At 37.2% G+C, this 19,092-nt stretch overlaps 1 protein-coding gene across 1 annotated transcript in view; it reads left to right on the top strand.

Annotated features, from left to right (window-relative positions):
- Window positions 1-19,092, top strand: part of CCDC175 (coiled-coil domain containing 175) — a gene marked incomplete at its 5' end in the record, with an annotated part of 73,903 nt that overhangs the window by 15,601 nt on the left and 39,210 nt on the right. The window contains 2 exons of the mRNA XM_079699744.1: window positions 2,648-2,757; window positions 6,281-6,362. Of these exons, the coding sequence (XP_079555870.1) occupies window positions 2,648-2,757; window positions 6,281-6,362 (192 nt within the window). The remainder of the gene's footprint in view (window positions 1-2,647; window positions 2,758-6,280; window positions 6,363-19,092) is intronic.

Here is a 19,092-nt window from a genome sequence, read left to right as displayed (position 1 = left end):
TACATACAGAACCGACCAAATGGATATAGAGTCATATGTAATGTTTGTGTGAGATTGCTTTATTTTACATAACAAAGTGAATAAACATGGGCAGATTCCTTAATTCTGAATGCGTGATAATAAAACAGAATTTAGGCTCTCCATCTATATTGAGTACATTAATATGGAAAGGAGACTATTTGTCTCTTTGAGTTAGAAAATACTTCAGAACTCTGTACTTCTATTTTTAGAAATTAATAACACCGATTGAAAGCCAGTATTGTGATAAATATTTTGTGAGGATTATCCTCATTTTAAAGATAAGAAAACTGAAGCTTATGCAGTGACTATAATTGAAGAGGTTAATGTTAATACTACTTCTATGTTAATTAAAACAGCAACACCTGTTCATCTATCACAGTTGAATTAATGAGTCTAGTGTATTTCTTCTATTTGTGTTGAGAATTACATGTAAAACTTTATGGGGCAACAGTAATACTAAAACATCACATTTCTTATCAGAGTCTTCAATTAATTCCATTATATCAATACTATTTATAGTGTGATTTTGACCATTATAGTTATAATATATCTATTATGACATCCAATTACAAAACATTAGTAAAATCAAAAACTTCCCCCAAATATGTGCATTTAAAAAGGTGATTATCTGTTTCTTCATATATCAACATAGTAAGGAAGCATGAGTCAGGCTAGGCTCCAAGGAGAACACAGGGATTGTATAAAACAGATCTTATCTAAGCTCATATCCCCAGTTGGGGCCTCATAAATTATGTCAAGCGTACCACCTAGTTTGGAAAAATGAAGTATATGTTCCTTAACCTGTTATTCAAAGATCTCTAAAGACAAATAAGTCAAGGCTTGAGGTGGCAGGGGTAAACTCAGCTCCAGTGTCATTCTCTACCTCCCCCCAGTCCAGCACCCCATCCCACCTTACCAGTGGAGAATTGTGTTTAAAGCACAAACTTCAGTATCACAGAGACCTGGGTTCGAATCTTGGCTTTACCAACCCGAAGGTTCCTCACCTCTAATATGGGGGTAATAATATTGCCTATTTCAAAGGGCTTTTGTGGAGATAGAATGAGGACATGCCTATAAGGCTTTTAGCTGAGTGTTTTGTATTTGGTAAAGTTTGTTGTTGTTATTGCCTGAGATTAGAAAACAACATTTTGGCTATGGACTTGAGACTACAGGGAATTTCAGGTTCATCTTCAAGTGGTGCTTTTAGTTTAGAAAACTCTGCAGCCAGGTCAAACTGGTGTGATGCTGGCAGAAAAGAATAATGATGTGTGATTCTCAAGGTGCCCTACATGTCCAGGTGGGGAGGACTGAGGGCTAGAGGTTATGGATGTCAGGCAGGACAGGCCTTCAGTGTATAGTCACTAATCCTAATTATTGGTCAGAGTTCTTTGGACATTCTGCTAATTTTTGATAGCATATCTAGGATTTCAGACTCCTGTTAACTCAAACTACTTATAGCCCACATCTTCAGTCATATGAATGCTTTAGAGGAAAAAAAATAGTTTGGGGAGCTTTCACCCACCTGTCTCACCTGGCATGACTGAAAGCACCTCTATACCCCCGACAGGTGTTTTTCTGACCCCACACTGATGTGCAGGGTTAGGTGGCTCTAAATAATCTGTCCATGGTAACTCTATGCCAGAGAGCAAATGAATTTGTTTGATCAGCTTTTCTGTCAGCTCCACTTTCCCTCACAAGCTGAAATGCAGACCCAAGCTCTAAGTTTGCTTTCCCTTTTCTTTATTCCAAACTGTGTTGTAAAAATATGTTCACTATGAATTTTCTCCATCCATATTTCCTTTTTAATCATGCTAACATTTTTTCATAGTACCCAATTTTTCCATTTCCAAATTACTGATTAAATATTAAGAAAAAAATCTTTGCAACATGGACATAGCTATCAACTAAGGCGAAAGACCAATTTGTTTTGACTTCTTATAATACTCATTCTAGTATCCTGGAATAACATTTTGAAAATAATTATGAAAATGTATATTTAATTTTTTAAAATGGTAGTCAAGATGAATTCATGTCTTGAAAGCTGTTTTTATAGTTTTCACATTTCTATTGCTATAATTGGTTTCTCTCCCTCCCAAATTTTGTTTTCTTTTCTGATGATTTCAGGATTATTTCTGTCTCCGTTTGTTTTATAAAGAAACAAGCAGTATAATGATTGCTTTTTTAAAAAATATATATATATATATTTTATTAATTTATTTATTTTTGGCTGCGTTGGGTCCTTGTTTCTGTGCGAGGGCTTTCTCCAGTTGTGGCGAGCGGGGGCCACTCTTCATCGCGGTGCGCGGGCCTCTGACTATTGCGGCCTCTCGTTGCGGAGCACAAGCTCCAGATGCGCAGGCTCAGTAGTTGTGGCTCACGGGCCCAGCCGCTCCGCGGCATGTGGGATCTTCCCAGACCAGGGCTCGAACCCGTGTCCCCTGCATCGGCAGGCAGACTCTCAGCCACTGCGTCACCAGGGAAGCCCCTGATTGCTTTTTATTTTAACTAAAGGACACCCCCAGTGTAAAAGTTAAATGGATGATACATGAATATTTAGTGAATTGGACTTCTGTCATGAATCATTTGATGATGATTAAATGCCCCAATTTTACTGAATTTTCAACAGGTTCTTAGTGATCACAAGTTAGAGATATCACAACTACAAGAATCAATAAGACATTGCGAACAACAGGTTGAAGACATGAAGAAATCCTGTAAGATCCTGGAGGATAAAATGTAAGTATAATACTTTATCTTTACAGAAGCATTTGTAGATGTTATGTTCCTTTCATTTAAAAAATTTTTATATAATATTAGGTGAAAATTATTCTCTTATTTTACTAAAAGTTGTGTGATTGTCAGCTTTATAGAATCACCTCTTCATTTTGAAATTAACCAGTCTTTCAGATGCTCAAGAGAAAAAATTGAGGTTGATGTGGTTAGTTTAGGAAAAGGGAGGGAATTTTGGGTGTGTACTAGCCTTATTTCAGTTCCTTACTCCCTATAATTACGCTCCTGGAGGAAGGCACTGCCATAGGGCTACAACTCACCTAACCATGGTGCTACAGTTGTTGTTCTTAGTCAAGGGGGGCTTGCAGAACTTATTGAGAAAATACAGGGAAGCCTCAAGGCAAAAACTTTTACCATGGAACTGAAACCAGAAACATAAGGAAATATTCCATCTGTCTCAAGGCCTAGTGTTTGCTTCCTTCTGTGATTCTCTCTTTATCTACATGCTGTGTTCTCTTCCTGGTGAGTCCGTGGCTAAGCATGGCCATTCCAAATCCTCTGAGTTTACCTGTCACAGATCCATCTATCTTTAGAGATTGACCAACAGATTCTCTCCCAGGAGAATTCCCAGATTTCCAATCAAAAGCTGTTTGGCTCAGCTCTGGAAAGGAAGGTGGGATCTTTTAATATAAAAATGGCTTCTGGGCTTACCCCCAGGGTTTACTGACAGTTTAAAAGACAAATTGTGGTCTGAGCAGATTCCCCAAAAGACAAGTAATTTCACATGTGGGATCCTGTTACAATATGGCTCATTTCTACATAGATTTGAATGTATTGGGATTAAAATTATGTCTTCTAAAATAACAACTGCACAGCACAATTCTACTCTATCATCAACAGTCCGTAAAATATGCAATAATCCTTATACTCAGTACCAGATTTAAAATTGGAAAGCTCAAGTAATACAACAATTAAAAATCAGAATAAAAAATCTTTTCTTTTGAAAGTGATTCGATAATTTTAGTTGATATCTATTTCTTAAAAACTAGGCAAAGAATCATAGTGGAAAATATAGATTAGCTCTTAACTTATATCTAAGAATTATGATTAAAAGCCTTGAAACACTGATAAAGTTTTATTTATAAGCAGTCTTCATGTTAGCTAACTGGTTTTAAATGTATGTTCAAGATAAAAATGGGGGTTCATTGATCTTTCATTTTGAATGGCTCATCTTTTTTTTTTTTCAGTCCCAGCTTTTCAAGGGTTTTCATGTGGAATCTCACTGAGGAAAAGTGCTTTTGATTAATTTGGTGATTGAGGATATAAGTTCCCCCCCCCCTTTTTATTAATAAAACTTTACTTTTTCCTCTTTATAACTTGGCAAATTAAAAGAAAATTCTCTGTATTTTTATTTTCTCACTTAGTTCCTTTTCTCTATCTTTGGAGGTAGGGAGAGGCAGCTCAGTTCTTGTTTGGTGGATTTGAAGAATCAAACAGTGTTGTTTTATAATATTCTGTAAGATTCTTTAAGAATAAATTATACAAGAAACTAAAATAATTTATATAACTCATCTTCCTATTAATCTATTAGTCTTAATTTCCCCCACCCCACCCACCATGAAATAGTTAGCTTGCAAGCTCATTACCTATTTTGAGGTCAAAATATTGAGGGAAAACAAAAATTACTCAACTCCAAGTTTAAATTCTATATGTGGACAGTTGAGGGTACCTCAAATTCTTCACAGGTCCACAGGAGGCATTGCTAGTTTAATCCTTCTTCTTTGCTATTATTGATATCCAGCATGATGTATTTGCATAATAAAGGCAAATCAGTGCCTGTCTTTCTTAATTGCTATGACTTTTTTTGTCATTCAGCTGGTTATCATCAACACGTGGGAAGTGGGGAATTGGAAGCTAAATATTGTATATAAATGACATCCAATTTGTGACCCAAAGTATATATTTGCCATTATAGTGCAAGAGGCTATAAAAATTATAGATGCTTTTTTAAAAGGGCTGACATGGTTTCAAAATTGTCAAGGTTACCAATGATTTTCATCCTACCAAATTTTAGTGATCTGATCTATTCCTCAAAGTTTTTAAATTCTTAATAGAATTTGACACAGATGTTCACTTCCATCTTCTTGATATACTTTCTTCACTTGGCTTCCCGAACATCACATTCTCTTATTTCATTTACTACCCTGCTTCTTCTCAAGACCCTTTACTTGTTCCAGTTCTTCTTTTTGTCTCTAAATTTTGGAGTTCTCAGCCCTTCACTGTTCTCTATTCTCTACTCGTACTCTCCATATGTGATTTCATTCAGTCTCATACTTTCTGTACCCCAGTGACTTCTATATTTATATATCCAGCCCTGACCTCTAACTGCATATAGTCCACAGCTTATTTGACCTTTCCATTTGGAGGATATCTCAAATATACATGTCCTTAACAGAATTCTTAATTTCCCATCTCCTTGAAATAGTTCTTTCTTTAGTCTTCCATATCACTATTTACCTAGTTACTCCAGCCAAAAAACTAGGAGTCATCCACCATTCCTGTTTTCCTTACTACCTAACCCTAACCCAGCTAACCAACTAACGTAACCCTAACCCAACTCTAACTCCAGCCAAATCCAAAGCATGTCCTGTTGCCTTCATCCTTAAAATATATCCTGCGTCCAACTATTACTCACCAGCTCCACCACTACAGCCTTAATCTGAGCCACAATTATCTCTTCTGGACCACTGCCATAGACTTCTACATAGTCTATCTTCCTATACTATTGTCTTTCTCCACTAAGTAGCCAGAGTCATTTTTACAAGATGTGAATCACTTCATGTCACTCCTTTCCTTAAAAAATCCTCCCCTGGTTCCCTTCAAAATAAAATCTGAACTTCTACCTTGTCCTCAAGACCCTACATGATCTGGGCTGTGTCTAACTCTCCAGCCTTCTCACACTCCTTCTTCATCAAATATTCAATACACCAAGCTTGTTCCTATCTCAGGATATTATCACCTGCTGTTCCTTCTATATAAAAAGCTGTTCCTTAAGATCTTCACATATCTGGCTCCTTCTCATCCTTCAGGTCTTTCACAAGTTATCCCAAAAGGTGTTCCCTAATCACCTGTCTACAGTATCATCCTCACTCTCAGGATTTCTCTGTCCATTACCCTACTTTGTGATCTTTGGGGCATTTAACACTATCTGAAATATATGTATATTTTTTGGATAACTTTCTTATATTCTGTCTACTCCACTAGAGTGTAATTTCCATGAGGGTAGAGACTTTGTGCTGTATCTCCCAGAGTGTAGGTGTTCAAAAATTGCTTCTTAAATTAATATATAAATAAATGAAGTATTAATACAACAATTCAAAAGAGTAAAATTTTTGTTTATTTTAATGAATTGTAAATAAATATATTGCATAGGGAGATGGGGACTGGAAGTTTCTGATGTCATAAGTAAATGTGGCTTTGCTGGAAAACATGTCCTAATAGGAATTTATTTGGCTTCCTTTTTTCATAGGCTCTTCTTTAGGAATAACAAGGAAAAACTGGATGATGCATCTAATTTAAAAAAAAATGAATTATTGCTGAAGATAAAACAGGTAGGAAGACAGAAATGATGGCTTTAAGATTATAATTAATTTTTAGTTAACATTTTAAGTATATGTGAAAAATGTGAAATTTTCCAAAAGTAGCATTTTCATTAACTAATAATAATCATGAGCATTCACAGTAATTGATTTAAAGATTTGATCAGAAAACTGGAAGAGAATAGGGAAAATCACCTAAGCTGAGCAGAAAAAAGAAAAATGAATTTTTTTTTACATCTTTATTGGAGTATAATTGCTTAACAACGGTGTGTTAGTTTCTGCTTTATAACAAAATGAATCAGTTATACATATACATATGTTCCCATATCCCCTCCCTCTTGCGTCTCCCTCCCACCCTCCCTATCCCACCCATCCAGGCGGTCACAAAGCACCGAGCTGATCTCCCTGTGCTATGCGGCTGCTTCCCACTAGCTATCTACCTTACGTTTGGTAGTGTATATATGTCCATGCCTCTCTCTCGCTTTGTCACAGCTTACCCTTTCCCCTCCCCATATCCTCAAGTCCATTCTCTAGTAGGTCTGTGTCTTTATTCCTGTCTTACCCCTATGTTCTAAATGACATTTTTTTTCTTAAATTCCATATATATGTGTCAGCATACAGTATTTGTCTTTCTCTTTCTGACTTACTTCACTCTGTATGACAGACTCTAGGTCCATCCACCTCATTACAAATAGCTCAATTTCATTTCTTTTTATGGCTGAGTAATATTCCATTGTATATATATGCCACATCTTCTTTATCCATTCATCCGATGATGGACACTTAGGTTGTTTCCATCTCCGGGCTATTGTAAATAGGGCTGCTATGAACATTTTGGTACATGACTCTTTTTGAATTATGGTTTTCTCAGGGTATATGCCCAGTAGTGGGATTGCTGGGTCGTATGGTAGTTCTATTCGTAGTTTTTTAAGGAACCTCCATACTGTTCTCCATAGTGGCTGTACCAATTCACATTCCCACCAGCAGTGCAAGAGTGTTCCCTTTTTTCCACACCCTCTCCAGCATTTATTGTTTCTAGATTTTTTGATGATGGCCATTCTGACCCATGTGAGATGATATCTCATTGTAGTTTTTTTTTTTTTTTTTTTTTTTTGTGGTACGCGGGCCTCTCACTGTTGTGGCCTCTCCCGGTGCGGAGCACAGGCTCCGGACGCACAGGCTCAGCGACCATGGCTCACGGGCCCAGCCACTCCGCGGCATGTGGGATCTTCCCAGACTGGGGCACGAACCCGTGTCCCCTGCATCGGCAGGCGGACTCTCAACCACTGCGCCACCAGGGAAGCCCTCATTGTAGTTTTGATTTGCATTTCTCTAATGATTAAAGATGTTGAGCATTCTTTCATGTGTTTGTTGGCAGTCTGTATATCTTCTGTGGAGAAATGTCTATTTAGGTCTTCTGCCCATTTTTGGATTGGGTTGTTTGTATTTTCTTATTGAGCTGCATGAGCTGCTTATAAATTTTGGAGATTAATCCTTTGTCAGTTGCTTCATTTGCAAATATTTTCTCCCATTCTAAGGGTTGTCTTTTGGTCTTCTTTATGGTTTCCTTTGCTGTGCAAAAGCTTTGGAGTTTCATTAGGTCCCATGTGTTTATTTTTGTCTTTATTTCCATTACTCTAGGAGGTGGGTCAAAAAGGATCTTGCTGTGATTTATGTCATAGAGTGTTCTGCCTACGTTTTCCTCTAAGAGTTTGATAGTGTCTGGCCTTACATTTAGGTCTTTAATCCATTTTGAGCTTCTTTTTGTGTATGGTGTTAGGGAAATCTAATCTCATACTTTTAAATGTCCCTGTCCAGTTTTCCCAGCACCACTTATTGAAGAGACTGTCCTTTCTCCACTGTACATTCCTGCCTCCTTTATCGAAGATAAGGTGACCATATGTGCGTGGGTTTATCTCTGGGCTTTCTATCCTGTTCCATTGATCTATCTTTCTGTTTTTGTGCCAGTACCATACTGTCTTGATTACTGTAGCTTTGTAGTATAGTCTGAAGTCAGGGAGCCTGATTCCTCCAGCTCCATTTTTCATTCTCAAGATTGCTTTGGCTATTCGGGGTCTTTTGTGTGTCCATACAAATTGTGAAATTTTTTGTTCTAGTTCTGTGAAAAATGCCAATGGTAGTTTGATAGGGATTGCATTGAATCTGTAGATTGCTTTTAGTAGTAGAGTCATTTTCACAATGTTGATTCTTCCAATCCAAGAACATGGTATATCTCTCCATCTATTTGTATCATCTTTAATTTCATTCATCAGTGTCTTATAATTTTCTGCATACAGGTCTTTTGTCTCCTTAGGTAGGTTTATTCCTAGATATTTTATTCTTTTTGTTGCAATGGTCAATGGGAGTGTTTTCTTGGTTTCACTTTCAGATTTTACATCATTGCTATATAGGAATGCCAGAGATTTCTGTGCATTAATTTTGTATCCTGCTACTTTACCAAATTCATTGATTAGCTCTAGTAGTTTTCTGGTAGCATCTTTAGGATTCCCTATGTATAGTATCATGTCATCTGCAAACAGTGACAGCTTTACTTCTTCTTTTCCAATTTGGATTCCTTTTATTTCCTTTTCTTCTCTGATTGCTGTGGCTAAAACTTCCAAAACTACATTGAATAAGAGTGGTGAGAGTGGGCAGCCTTGTCTTGTTCCTGATCTTAGTGGAAATGGTTTCAGTTTTTCACCATTGAGGACAATGTTGGCTGTGGGTTTGTCATATATGGCCTTTATTATGTTGAGGAAAGTTCCCTCCATGCCTACTTTCTGCAGGGTTTTTATCATAAATGGGTGTTGAATTTTGTCGAAAGCTTTCTCTGCATCTATTGAGATGATCATATGGTTTTTCTCCTTCAATTTGTTAATATGGTGTATCACGTTGATTGATTTGCGTATATTGAAGAATCCTTGCATTCCTGGAATAAACCCCACTTGATCATGATGTATGATCCTTTTAATGTGTTGTTGGATTCTGTTTGCTAGTATTTTGTTGAGATTTTTGCACCTTTGTTCATCAGTGATATTGGCCTGTAGTTTTCTTTCTTTGTGACATCCTTGTCTGGTTTTGGTAGCAAGGTGATGGTGGCCTCGTAGAATGAGTTTGGGAGTGTTCCTCCCTCTGCTATATTTTGGAAGAGTTTGAGAAGGATAGGTGTTAGCTCTTCTCTAAATGTTTGATAGAATTCGCCTGTGAAGCCATCTGGTCCTGGGCTTTTGTTTGTTGGAACATTTTTAATCACAGTTTCAATTTCAGTGCTTGTGATTGGTCTATTCATATTTTCTATTTCTTCCTGATTCAGTCTTGGCAGGTTGTGCATTTCTAAGAATTTGTCCATTTCTTCCAGGTTGTCCATTTTATTGGCATAGAGTTGCTTATAGTAATCTCTCATGATCTTTTGTATTTCTGCAGTGTCAGTTGTTACTTTTCCTTTTTCATTTCTAATTCTATTGATTTGAGTCTTCTCCCTTTTTTTCTTGATGAGTCTGGCTAATGGTTTATCAATTTTGTTTATCTTCTCAAAGAACCAGCTTTTAGTTTTATTGATCTTTGCTATCGTTTCCTTCATTTCTTTTAAATTTATTTCTGATCTGATTTTTATGATTTCTTTCCTTCTACTAACTTTGGGGTGTTTTTGTTCTTCTTTCTCTAATTGCTTTAGGTGCAAGGTTAGGTTGTTTATTCGAGATGTTTCCTGTTTCTTAAGGTGGGATTGTATTGCTATAAACTTCCCTCTTAGAACTGCTTTTGCTGCATCCCATAGGTTTTGGGCTGTCGTATCTCCATTGTCATTTGTTTCTAGGTATTTTTTAATTTCCTCTTTGATATCTTCAGTGATCACTTGGTTATTAAGTAGTGTATTGTTTAGCCTCCATATGTTTGTATTTTTTACAGATCTTTTCCTGTAACTGATATCTAGGCTCATAGCGTTGTGGTCGGAAAAGATACTTGATACAATTTCAATTCTCTTAAATTTACCAAGGCTTGATTTGTGACCCAAGATAAGATCTATCCTGGAGAATGTTCCATGAGCACTTGAGAAAAATGTGTATTCTGTTGTTTTTGGATGGAATGTCCTATAAATATCAATTAAGTCCATCTTGTTTAATGTATCATTTAAAGCTTGTGTTTCCTTATTTATTTTCATTTTGGGTGATCTGTCCATTAGTGAAAGTGGGGTGTTAAAGTCCCCTACTATGAATGTGTTACTGTCGATTTCCCCTTTTATGGCTATTAGTATTTGCCTTAGGTATTGAGGTGCTCCTATGTTGGGTGCATAAATATTTACAATTGTTATATCTTCTTCTTGGATCGATCCCTTGATTATTATGTAGTGTCCTTCTTTGTCACTTCTAGTAGTCTTTATTTTAAAGTCTATTTTGTCTGATATGAGAATTGCTACTCCAGCTTTCTTTTGGTTTCCATTTGCATGGAATATCTTTTTCCATCCCCGTACTTTCAGTCTGTATGTGTCTCTAGGTCTGAAGTGGGTCTCTTGTAGACAGCATATATATGGGTCCTGTGTTTGTATCCATTCAGCCGCTCTGTGTCTTTTGGTGGGAGCATTTAGTCCATTTACATTTAAGGTAATTATCGATATGTATGTTCCTATTCCCATTTCCTTAATTGTTTTGGGTTCGTTATTGTAGGTCTTTTCCTTCTCTTGTGTTTCTTGCCTAGAGAATTTCCTTTAGCATTTGTTGTAAAGCTGGTTTGGTGGTGCTGAACTCTCTCAGGTTTTGCTTGTCTGTAAAGGTTTTAATTTCTCCATCAAATCTGAATGAGATCCTTGCTGGGTAGAGTAATCTTGGTTGCAGGTTTTTCTCCTTCATCACATTAAATATGTCCTGCCAGTCCCTTCTGGCTTGCAGAGTTTCTGCTGAAAGATCAGCTCTTAACCTTATGGGGATTCCCTTGTGTGTTATTTGTTGTTTTTCCCTTGCTGCTTTTAATATGTTTTCTTTGTATTTAATTTTTGACAGTTTGATTAATATGTGTCTTGGCGTATTTCTCCTTGGATTTATCCTGTATGGGACTCTCTGTGCCTCCTGGACTTGACTGACTATTTCCTTTCCCATATTAGGGAAGTTTTCAACTATAATCTCTTCAAATATTTTCTCAGTTCCTTTCTTTTTCTCTTCTTCTTCTGGAACCCCTATAATTCGAATGTTGGTGCGTTTAATGTTGTCCCAGAGGTCTCTGAGACTGTCCTCAGTTCTTTTCATTCTTTTTTCTTTCTTCTGCTCTGCAGTAGTTATTTCCACTATTTTATCTTCCATGTCACTTATCCATTCTTCTACCTCAGTTATTCTGCTATTGATCCCATCTAGAGTATTTTTCATTTCATTTATTGTGTTTTTAATCGATGCTTGATTCATCTTTAGTTCTTCTAGGTCCTTGTTAACTGTTTCTTGCATTTTGTCTATTCTATTTCCAAGATTTTGGATCATCTTTACTATCATTATTCTGAATTCTTTTTCAGGTAGACTGCCTATTTCCTCTTCATTTGTTAGGTCTGGTGGGTTTTTATCTTGCTCCTTCTCCTGCTGTGTGTTTTTCTGTCTTCTCATTTTGCTTATGTTACTGTGTTTGGGGTCTCCTTTTTGCAGGCTGCAGGTTCATAGTTCCCGTTGTTTTTGGTGTCTGTCCCCTGTGGCTAAGGTTGGTTCAGTGGGTTGTGTAGGCTTCCTGGTGGAGGGGACAAGTGCCTGTGTTCTGGTGGATGAGGCTGGATCTTGTCTTTCTGGTGGGCAGGTCCACGTCTGGTGGTGTGTTTTGGGGTGTCTGTGGACTTTTTATGATTTTATGCAGCCTCTCTGCTAATGGGTGGCATTGTGTTCCTGTCTTGCTTGTTGTTCAGCATAGGGTGTCCAGCACTATAGCTTGCTGGTCGTTGAGTGAAGCTGGGTGCTGGTGTTGAGATGGAGATCTCTGGAAGATTTTCGCCGTTTGATATTATGTGGAGCTGGGAGGTCTCTTGTGGACCAGTGTCCTGAAGTTGGCTGTCCCACCTCAGAGGCACAGCACTGACTCCTGGCTCCTCAATTTGGGATGATTCGTTGTCTATTCATGTATTCCACAGATGCAGGGTACATCAAGTTGATTGTGGAGCTTTAATCCACTGCTTCTGAGGCTGCTGGGAGAGATTTCCCTTTCTCTTCTTTGTTCTCACAGCTCCAGGGTCTCAGCTTTGGATTTGGCCCCGCCTCTCCATGTATGTCACCTGAGGGCATCTGTTCTTCGCTCAGACAGGACAGGGTTAAAGGAGCAGCCACTTCGGGGACTCTGGCTCACTCAGGCTGGGAGGGAGGGAGGGGCATGGAGTGCGGAGCGAGCCTTCAGCGGCAGAGGCCGGCATGACGTTGCACCAGCCCAAGGCGCGCCGTGCGTTCTCCCAGGGAAGCCGTTCCTGGATCCCAGTACCCCGGCAGTGACGGGCTGCACAGGCTCCCCTGAAGTGGGGCATGGACAGTGGCCTGCGCTCACACACAGGCCTCGTGGCGGCGGCAGCAGCCCCAGCATCCCACACCCGTCTCTGGGGTCCGCGCTTTCAGCCGCGGCTCACGCCCATCTCTGGAGCTCCTTTAAGCAGCGCTCTTAATCCCCTCTCCTTGCGCACCAGGAAACCAAGAGGGAAGAAAAAGTCTCTTGCCTCTTCGGCAGGTCCAGACTTTTTCCTGGACTCCCTCCTGGCTAGCTGTGACACATTAGCCCCTTCAGGCTGTGTTCACGCCACCAGCCCCAGTCCTCTCCCTGTGTTCCGACTGAAGTCCAAGCCTCAGCTCCCAGCACCGCCCGCCCCGGCGGGCGAGCAGATAAGCCTCTCGGGCTGGTGAGTGCTGGTTGACACTGATCCTCTGTGCGGGAATCCCTCCGCTTTGCCCTACCCAGGTACATGGGGAGTTTCTTGCCTTTTGGGAGGTTTGAGGTCTTCAGCCAGCGTTCAGTATGTGTTCTGTAGGAGTTGTTCCACGTGTTGCTGTATTTCTGGTGTATCTGTGGGGAGGAATGTGATCTCCATGTCTTACTCTTCCGCCATCTTCCCCAGAAGTCTGAACCAAGAAAAATGAATTTTTAAAAAATGAGGATAGTTTAAGAGACCTCGGGGACAACATCAGTGTATTAATATTCACATTATAGGGGTCCCAGAAAGAAGAGAGAAAGAAAGGGACAGAGAACATAATTGAAGAAATAGTAGCTGAAAACTTCCCTAACCTGAGAAAGAAAACAGATATCTAAGTCCGAGAAGCATAGAGATTCCCAAACAAGATGAACCCAAAGAGGACCACACCAAGACACATTGTAATTAAAATGGCAAAAATTAAAGATAAAGAATCTTAAAGCAGCAAAGGACAGGTCACTTAATAATAATTAAGATTATTAATTATAATCTTAAAGCCATCATTTCTGTGTACAAGGGAACTCCAATAAAACTATCAGCTGACTTTTTAGCAGAAACTTTTTAGGTCAGAAAAAAGTGGCATGATATATTTAAAGTGATGAAAAGAAAAAAAACCTACAACCAATACTCTACCTGGCAAGGCTATCATTCAGATTTCAATGAGAGATAAAGAGTTTTACAGACAAGCAAAAGCTAAAAGAGTTCAGTAGCACTAAACCTACTTTACAAGAAACATAAAAGGGACTTCTCTAAATGGAAAAGAAAAGACCACAACTAGAAATTTGAAAATTATGAAAGGAAAAATCTCATTGGTAAAGGCAAACATAGAGTAAAGGTCAACCACTTATAAAAGCTAGTGGGAATGTCAAAAGACAAAAGTAGTAAAATCATCTATATCCACAATAAGTAGTTAAGGGATACAAAAAACAAAAAGATGGACAATATGATGTCAAAAACATTAAATGTGGTGGGGGCGCATAAAAATGCAGGGTTGGTAGAATGTGTTCAAACTTAAGATCATCAACTTATTCACATATATATAAAAGTTGTTATATATATACTTCATGGTAACCACAGACCAAAAAATTAAAATAGATGCACATAAATAAGAGAGAAATGAATCCAAACATAACAGTAAAGATAGTAATCAAATCACAAAGGAAGAGAACAAAAGAAGAAATGAACAAAAAAGAACTACCAAGACAACCAGAAAACATCCAACAAAATGTTAATAAGTACATATGTATTAATAATTGCTTTAAATGTAAATGGACTAAATACTCCAATCAAAAGACATAGAGTGACTGACAGATTAAAAAAAAAACTCTCTATATGTGCTGTCTATAAGAGACTAGCTTCAGATCTAAGACACACACAGACTGAAAGTGAGGGCATAAAACAGGTGTTCACTGCAAATGGAAACAAAAAGAAAGCTGGGGTAGCAATACTTATATCAGACAGATAGACTTTAGAGCAAAGACTGTAACGAGAGACAAAGAAGGATATTATAGACTGATAAATGGATCAATCCAACAAGAAATAACAATTGTAAACATATATACACCCAACATAGAAACACATAAAGCAAATATTAACAAATATAAAGGGTGAAATTGACAGTAACATAATAATAGTAGGGGATTTTAACACCTCACTTACATCAATGGACAGATCATCCAGACAGAATATCAATAAGGAAACAATGGCTTTAAGTGACACATTAGACCAATGGAATCAACAGATATATATAGAAGGAGCATTCCTTCTGAAAGCAGCAGAATACACACTCTTTGCAAGTGCACATGGAACATTCTCTAAGATAGATCATATACTAGGACACAAACAAGAGTCTACAAGTTTAAGAAATTGAAATCATATCAAGCATCTTTTCTGACCACAGTGTATAAGACTAGAAATCAACTACCAAAACCAAAACCAAAACAAAACCCTGCAAAAAACACAAACACGTGGAAGCTAAACAATATGCTACTAAACAACCAATGGGTCACTGAAGAAATCAGAGAGGAAATTAAGCAATACCTGGAGACAAATGAAAATGGAAACACAATGATTCAAAATCTATGGGACACAGCAAAAACAGTTCTAAGAGGGAAGTTTATAGTGATACAGGCCTACTTCAGAAAGAAGGAATATCTCAAACAAACAACCTAACCTTACATCTAAAGGAACTAGAAAAATAAGAACAAACAACGTAAGAGGAAAAAAATAATAAGGACCAGAGCAGAAATAAATGAAATAGAGACTTAAAAATAAAACACTAGGAAAGATCAATGAAACTAAGAGATGGTTCTTTGAAAAGATAAGCAAAATTGATAAACTTTTAGTTAGACTGATCAAGAAAAAAAGAGAGAGGGCCCAAATCAATAAAATCAGAAGTGAAGAGAAGTTCCAACCTGCACCACAGGAATACAAAGGATCATAAGAGATTACTACAAACAATAATATGTCAATAAAATGGAAAACCTAGAAGAAGTGAATAAATTCCTAGAAATGTACAATTTCCCAAGACTGAATCAGGAAGAAATACAAAATATGAACAGACCAATTACCAGTAATGAAAATGAATCAGAAAAAAAAAAAACTTTCAATGAAAAAAGTCCAGGATTGGACAGGTTCACAGGTAAATTCTACCAAATATTTAAAGAAGAGTTAATGCCTATCCTTCTTAAACTCTGCCCCCAAAATTTAAAAACCCGTTTTATGAGTCCAGCATCACCCTGATACCAAAACCGGACAAAGACACCACAAAAAAAGGAGAATATTACAGGCCAAAATTACTGATGAGCATAGTTGCAAAAATCCTCAACAAATATTAGCACACTGAATTCAATAATACATTAACAGGATCATACACTATGCTCAAGCAAGATTTATCCCAGGGATGCAAGGAGAGTTCAGTATCTGCAAATCAATCAATGTGATATACCACTTTAATAAATTGAAAATAAAAATCATATGATTGGGACTTCCTGGGTGGTGCAGTGGTTAAGAATCTGCCTGCCAGTGCAGGGGGCATGGGTTTAAGGCCTGGTCTGGGAAAATCCCACATGCCACAGAGCAACTAAGCCCATGTGCCACAACTACTGAGCCTGCACTCTAGAGCCCGCGAGCCACAACTACTGAGCCCATGTTCCATGACTACTGAAGCCTGAGCACCTAGAGCCTGTGCTCCACAACAAGAGAAGCCAGTGCAATGAGAAGCCTGTGCACTGCAATGAAGAGTAGCCCCCGCTTGCCACAACTAGAGAAATCCCACGCACAGCAACAAAGACCCAATGCAGCCAAAAATAAATAAATAAACAATAAATAAATAAAAAAATTTAAAACTCATATGATTATTTTGATAGATCAGAAAAAGCTTTTGACAAAATTCAGCACCCATTTATGAAAAAAACTCAATAAAGTGGGTGTAGAGGGAACATACCTCAACATAATAGAGGCCATATACAACAAGCTCATAGCTAAAATCATACTCAAAGGTCAAGAGTTGAAAGTATTTCTTCTACAATCAAGAACAGGATAAGGCTGCCACTGTCACCCCTTTTATTCAACATAGTATTAGAAATCCTAGCCACAGTCTTTTTCAGACAAGGAAAAGAATCCAAGTGGAAAAGGAAGAAGTAAAACTGTCAGTATTTACAGATGACATGATACTATACATAGAAAATCCCAAAACCACCACCAAAAAAAAAAAAAAAAAACACTAGAGCTCATCAGTGAATTCAGTAAAGTTGCAGGATACAAAATTAATATACAGAAATCTGTTGCATTTCTATACACTAATGACAAACTATCAGAAAGAGAAATTAAGGAAACAATTCCATTTATAATTGATTCAAAAGAATAAAATATCTTAAGAATAAATCTAACCAAGGAGGTAAAAGACCTGTACTTGGAAAACTATAAGATATTAATGAAAAAATTTAATATGACACAAATGGAAAGATATATTTTACCATTGGGAGAATTAAAATTGTTAAAATAACCATACTCCCCAAGACAATCTACAGATTCAGTCCAATCCCTATTAAAATTCCAGTGATATTTTTCACAAAATTGGAACAAATAATTCTAAAATTTTTATGGAAACACAAAAGACCCTGAATAGCCAAAACAGTCTTGAGGAAGAAGAACAAAGCTGGAGGTATTACATGGTCTGATTTCAAACTATATTACAAAGCTACAATAATCAAAATGGTATGGTACTGGCACAGAAACAGACACATAGATCATGGAACAGAATAGAAAGCACAGAACTAAACCTGCATATATAGTTTATTAATCTATGACAAAGAAGGCAAGAATATACAATGGGGAAAAGATAGCCTTTCTAATAAATAATGTTGGGAAAACTGGATAGCTACATGAAAAAGAATCAAATTGGACTACTTCCTCACATCATATACAAAAATCAACTCAAAATGGGTTAAAGACTTAGATGTAAAACCTGAAATCATAAAACTCCTAGAAGAAAACATAGGCGGTACACTCTTTGACAACAGTCTTAGTGATTTGTATTGGTTATGTCTCCTCAGGCAATAGAAACAAAAGCAAAAATAAACAAATGGGACTACATCAAACTAAAAGGCTTTTGCACAGCAAAGAAAACTATTAACAAAACGAAAAGACAGCCTACTGAATGGGAGAAAATATTGGCAAACAATATATCTGACATGGGGTTAATATTCAAAATATGCAAAGAACTCATACAACTCAACCTCTGAAAAACAACCTGATTAAACAATGGGCAGAGGATCTGAATACAGATATTTCCAAAGACACACAGATGGCAAACAAGCACATGAAAAGATGCTCAACATCACCAATCATCAAGGAAATGCAAATCAAAACCACAATGAGATATCACCTCACACCTGTCAGAATGGCTATTGTCGAAAAGACCACAAATAAGTGTTGGATAAAAACTGAACTCTTCCTGGCATCCAATCTTAATTCTCATGAGTTATAGGAGGCAAGTTCAACAATGACACAAAATTCTATTCTAACTTTAACTTTTATTATGAAATATTACATATATACAGAACAGAATATTTACTGTAAGTGTACAGTCTTCATGTACATATGTATCTTTTGATAAATGTAGTTTATTAATTTTAATGAAGTATAGTTTATCAATCTTTTCCTTTTTGGCTTATGCTTTTCATGTCCTATGTCTTGAGGGTATTCTCCTATGTGATCTTGTAGAAGCTTTAGTGTTTGCTTTTTCACATTAAGTACTGCAAGCCGTCTGGAATGTGTGTGTGTGTGTGTGTTCTGTGAAATGGTAGTCCAGATTCATACTTGCACATAAGATTGTCCAATTAACTAGCATTGTTAAATGAAAAGATAGTACTTTCCTCCACTATATTTCAGTGGCACTTTTGTCATAAATCAACTGTGGATCATAAATATATCATAAATATGTGTGTGAATCTGTAGCATCTATTTTACTCATTTGAACTTAATCTCTTCTCACATTAAAACCATACACTCTTAATTAGTAGCTTTAAAATAAGCCTTTATAGTTAGTAGTAAAAATTCTTCAACTTTGTTCTTCTACAAGATTGCTTCCATTATTCTTGGCCCTTTGAATTTCAGTCTGTCAAGTCCTGCCCAAAAGCCTGTTTGGATTTTGACTGGGGTTGAATTAAATTTATAGATCAATTTGGGGAGGATTTTGTGTTTTAACAATATTGAAGTTTCCAATCCATGAACACAGCATGTCTTTCATTTATCTTAGGCCTTTTTTGTTCCCTTTGACCTAGTTATTCAATTTCACTATGATATGTCCAAGTTTTTCTTTTTATT

This window comes from Hyperoodon ampullatus (assembly GCF_949752795.1).
Source record: "Hyperoodon ampullatus genome assembly, chromosome: 3".
Classification (NCBI taxonomy): Eukaryota; Metazoa; Chordata; class Mammalia; order Artiodactyla; family Ziphiidae; genus Hyperoodon; species Hyperoodon ampullatus.
Note: the sequence above shows the minus strand (reverse complement) of the source record. Positions and strands in the feature narration are given on the sequence as shown.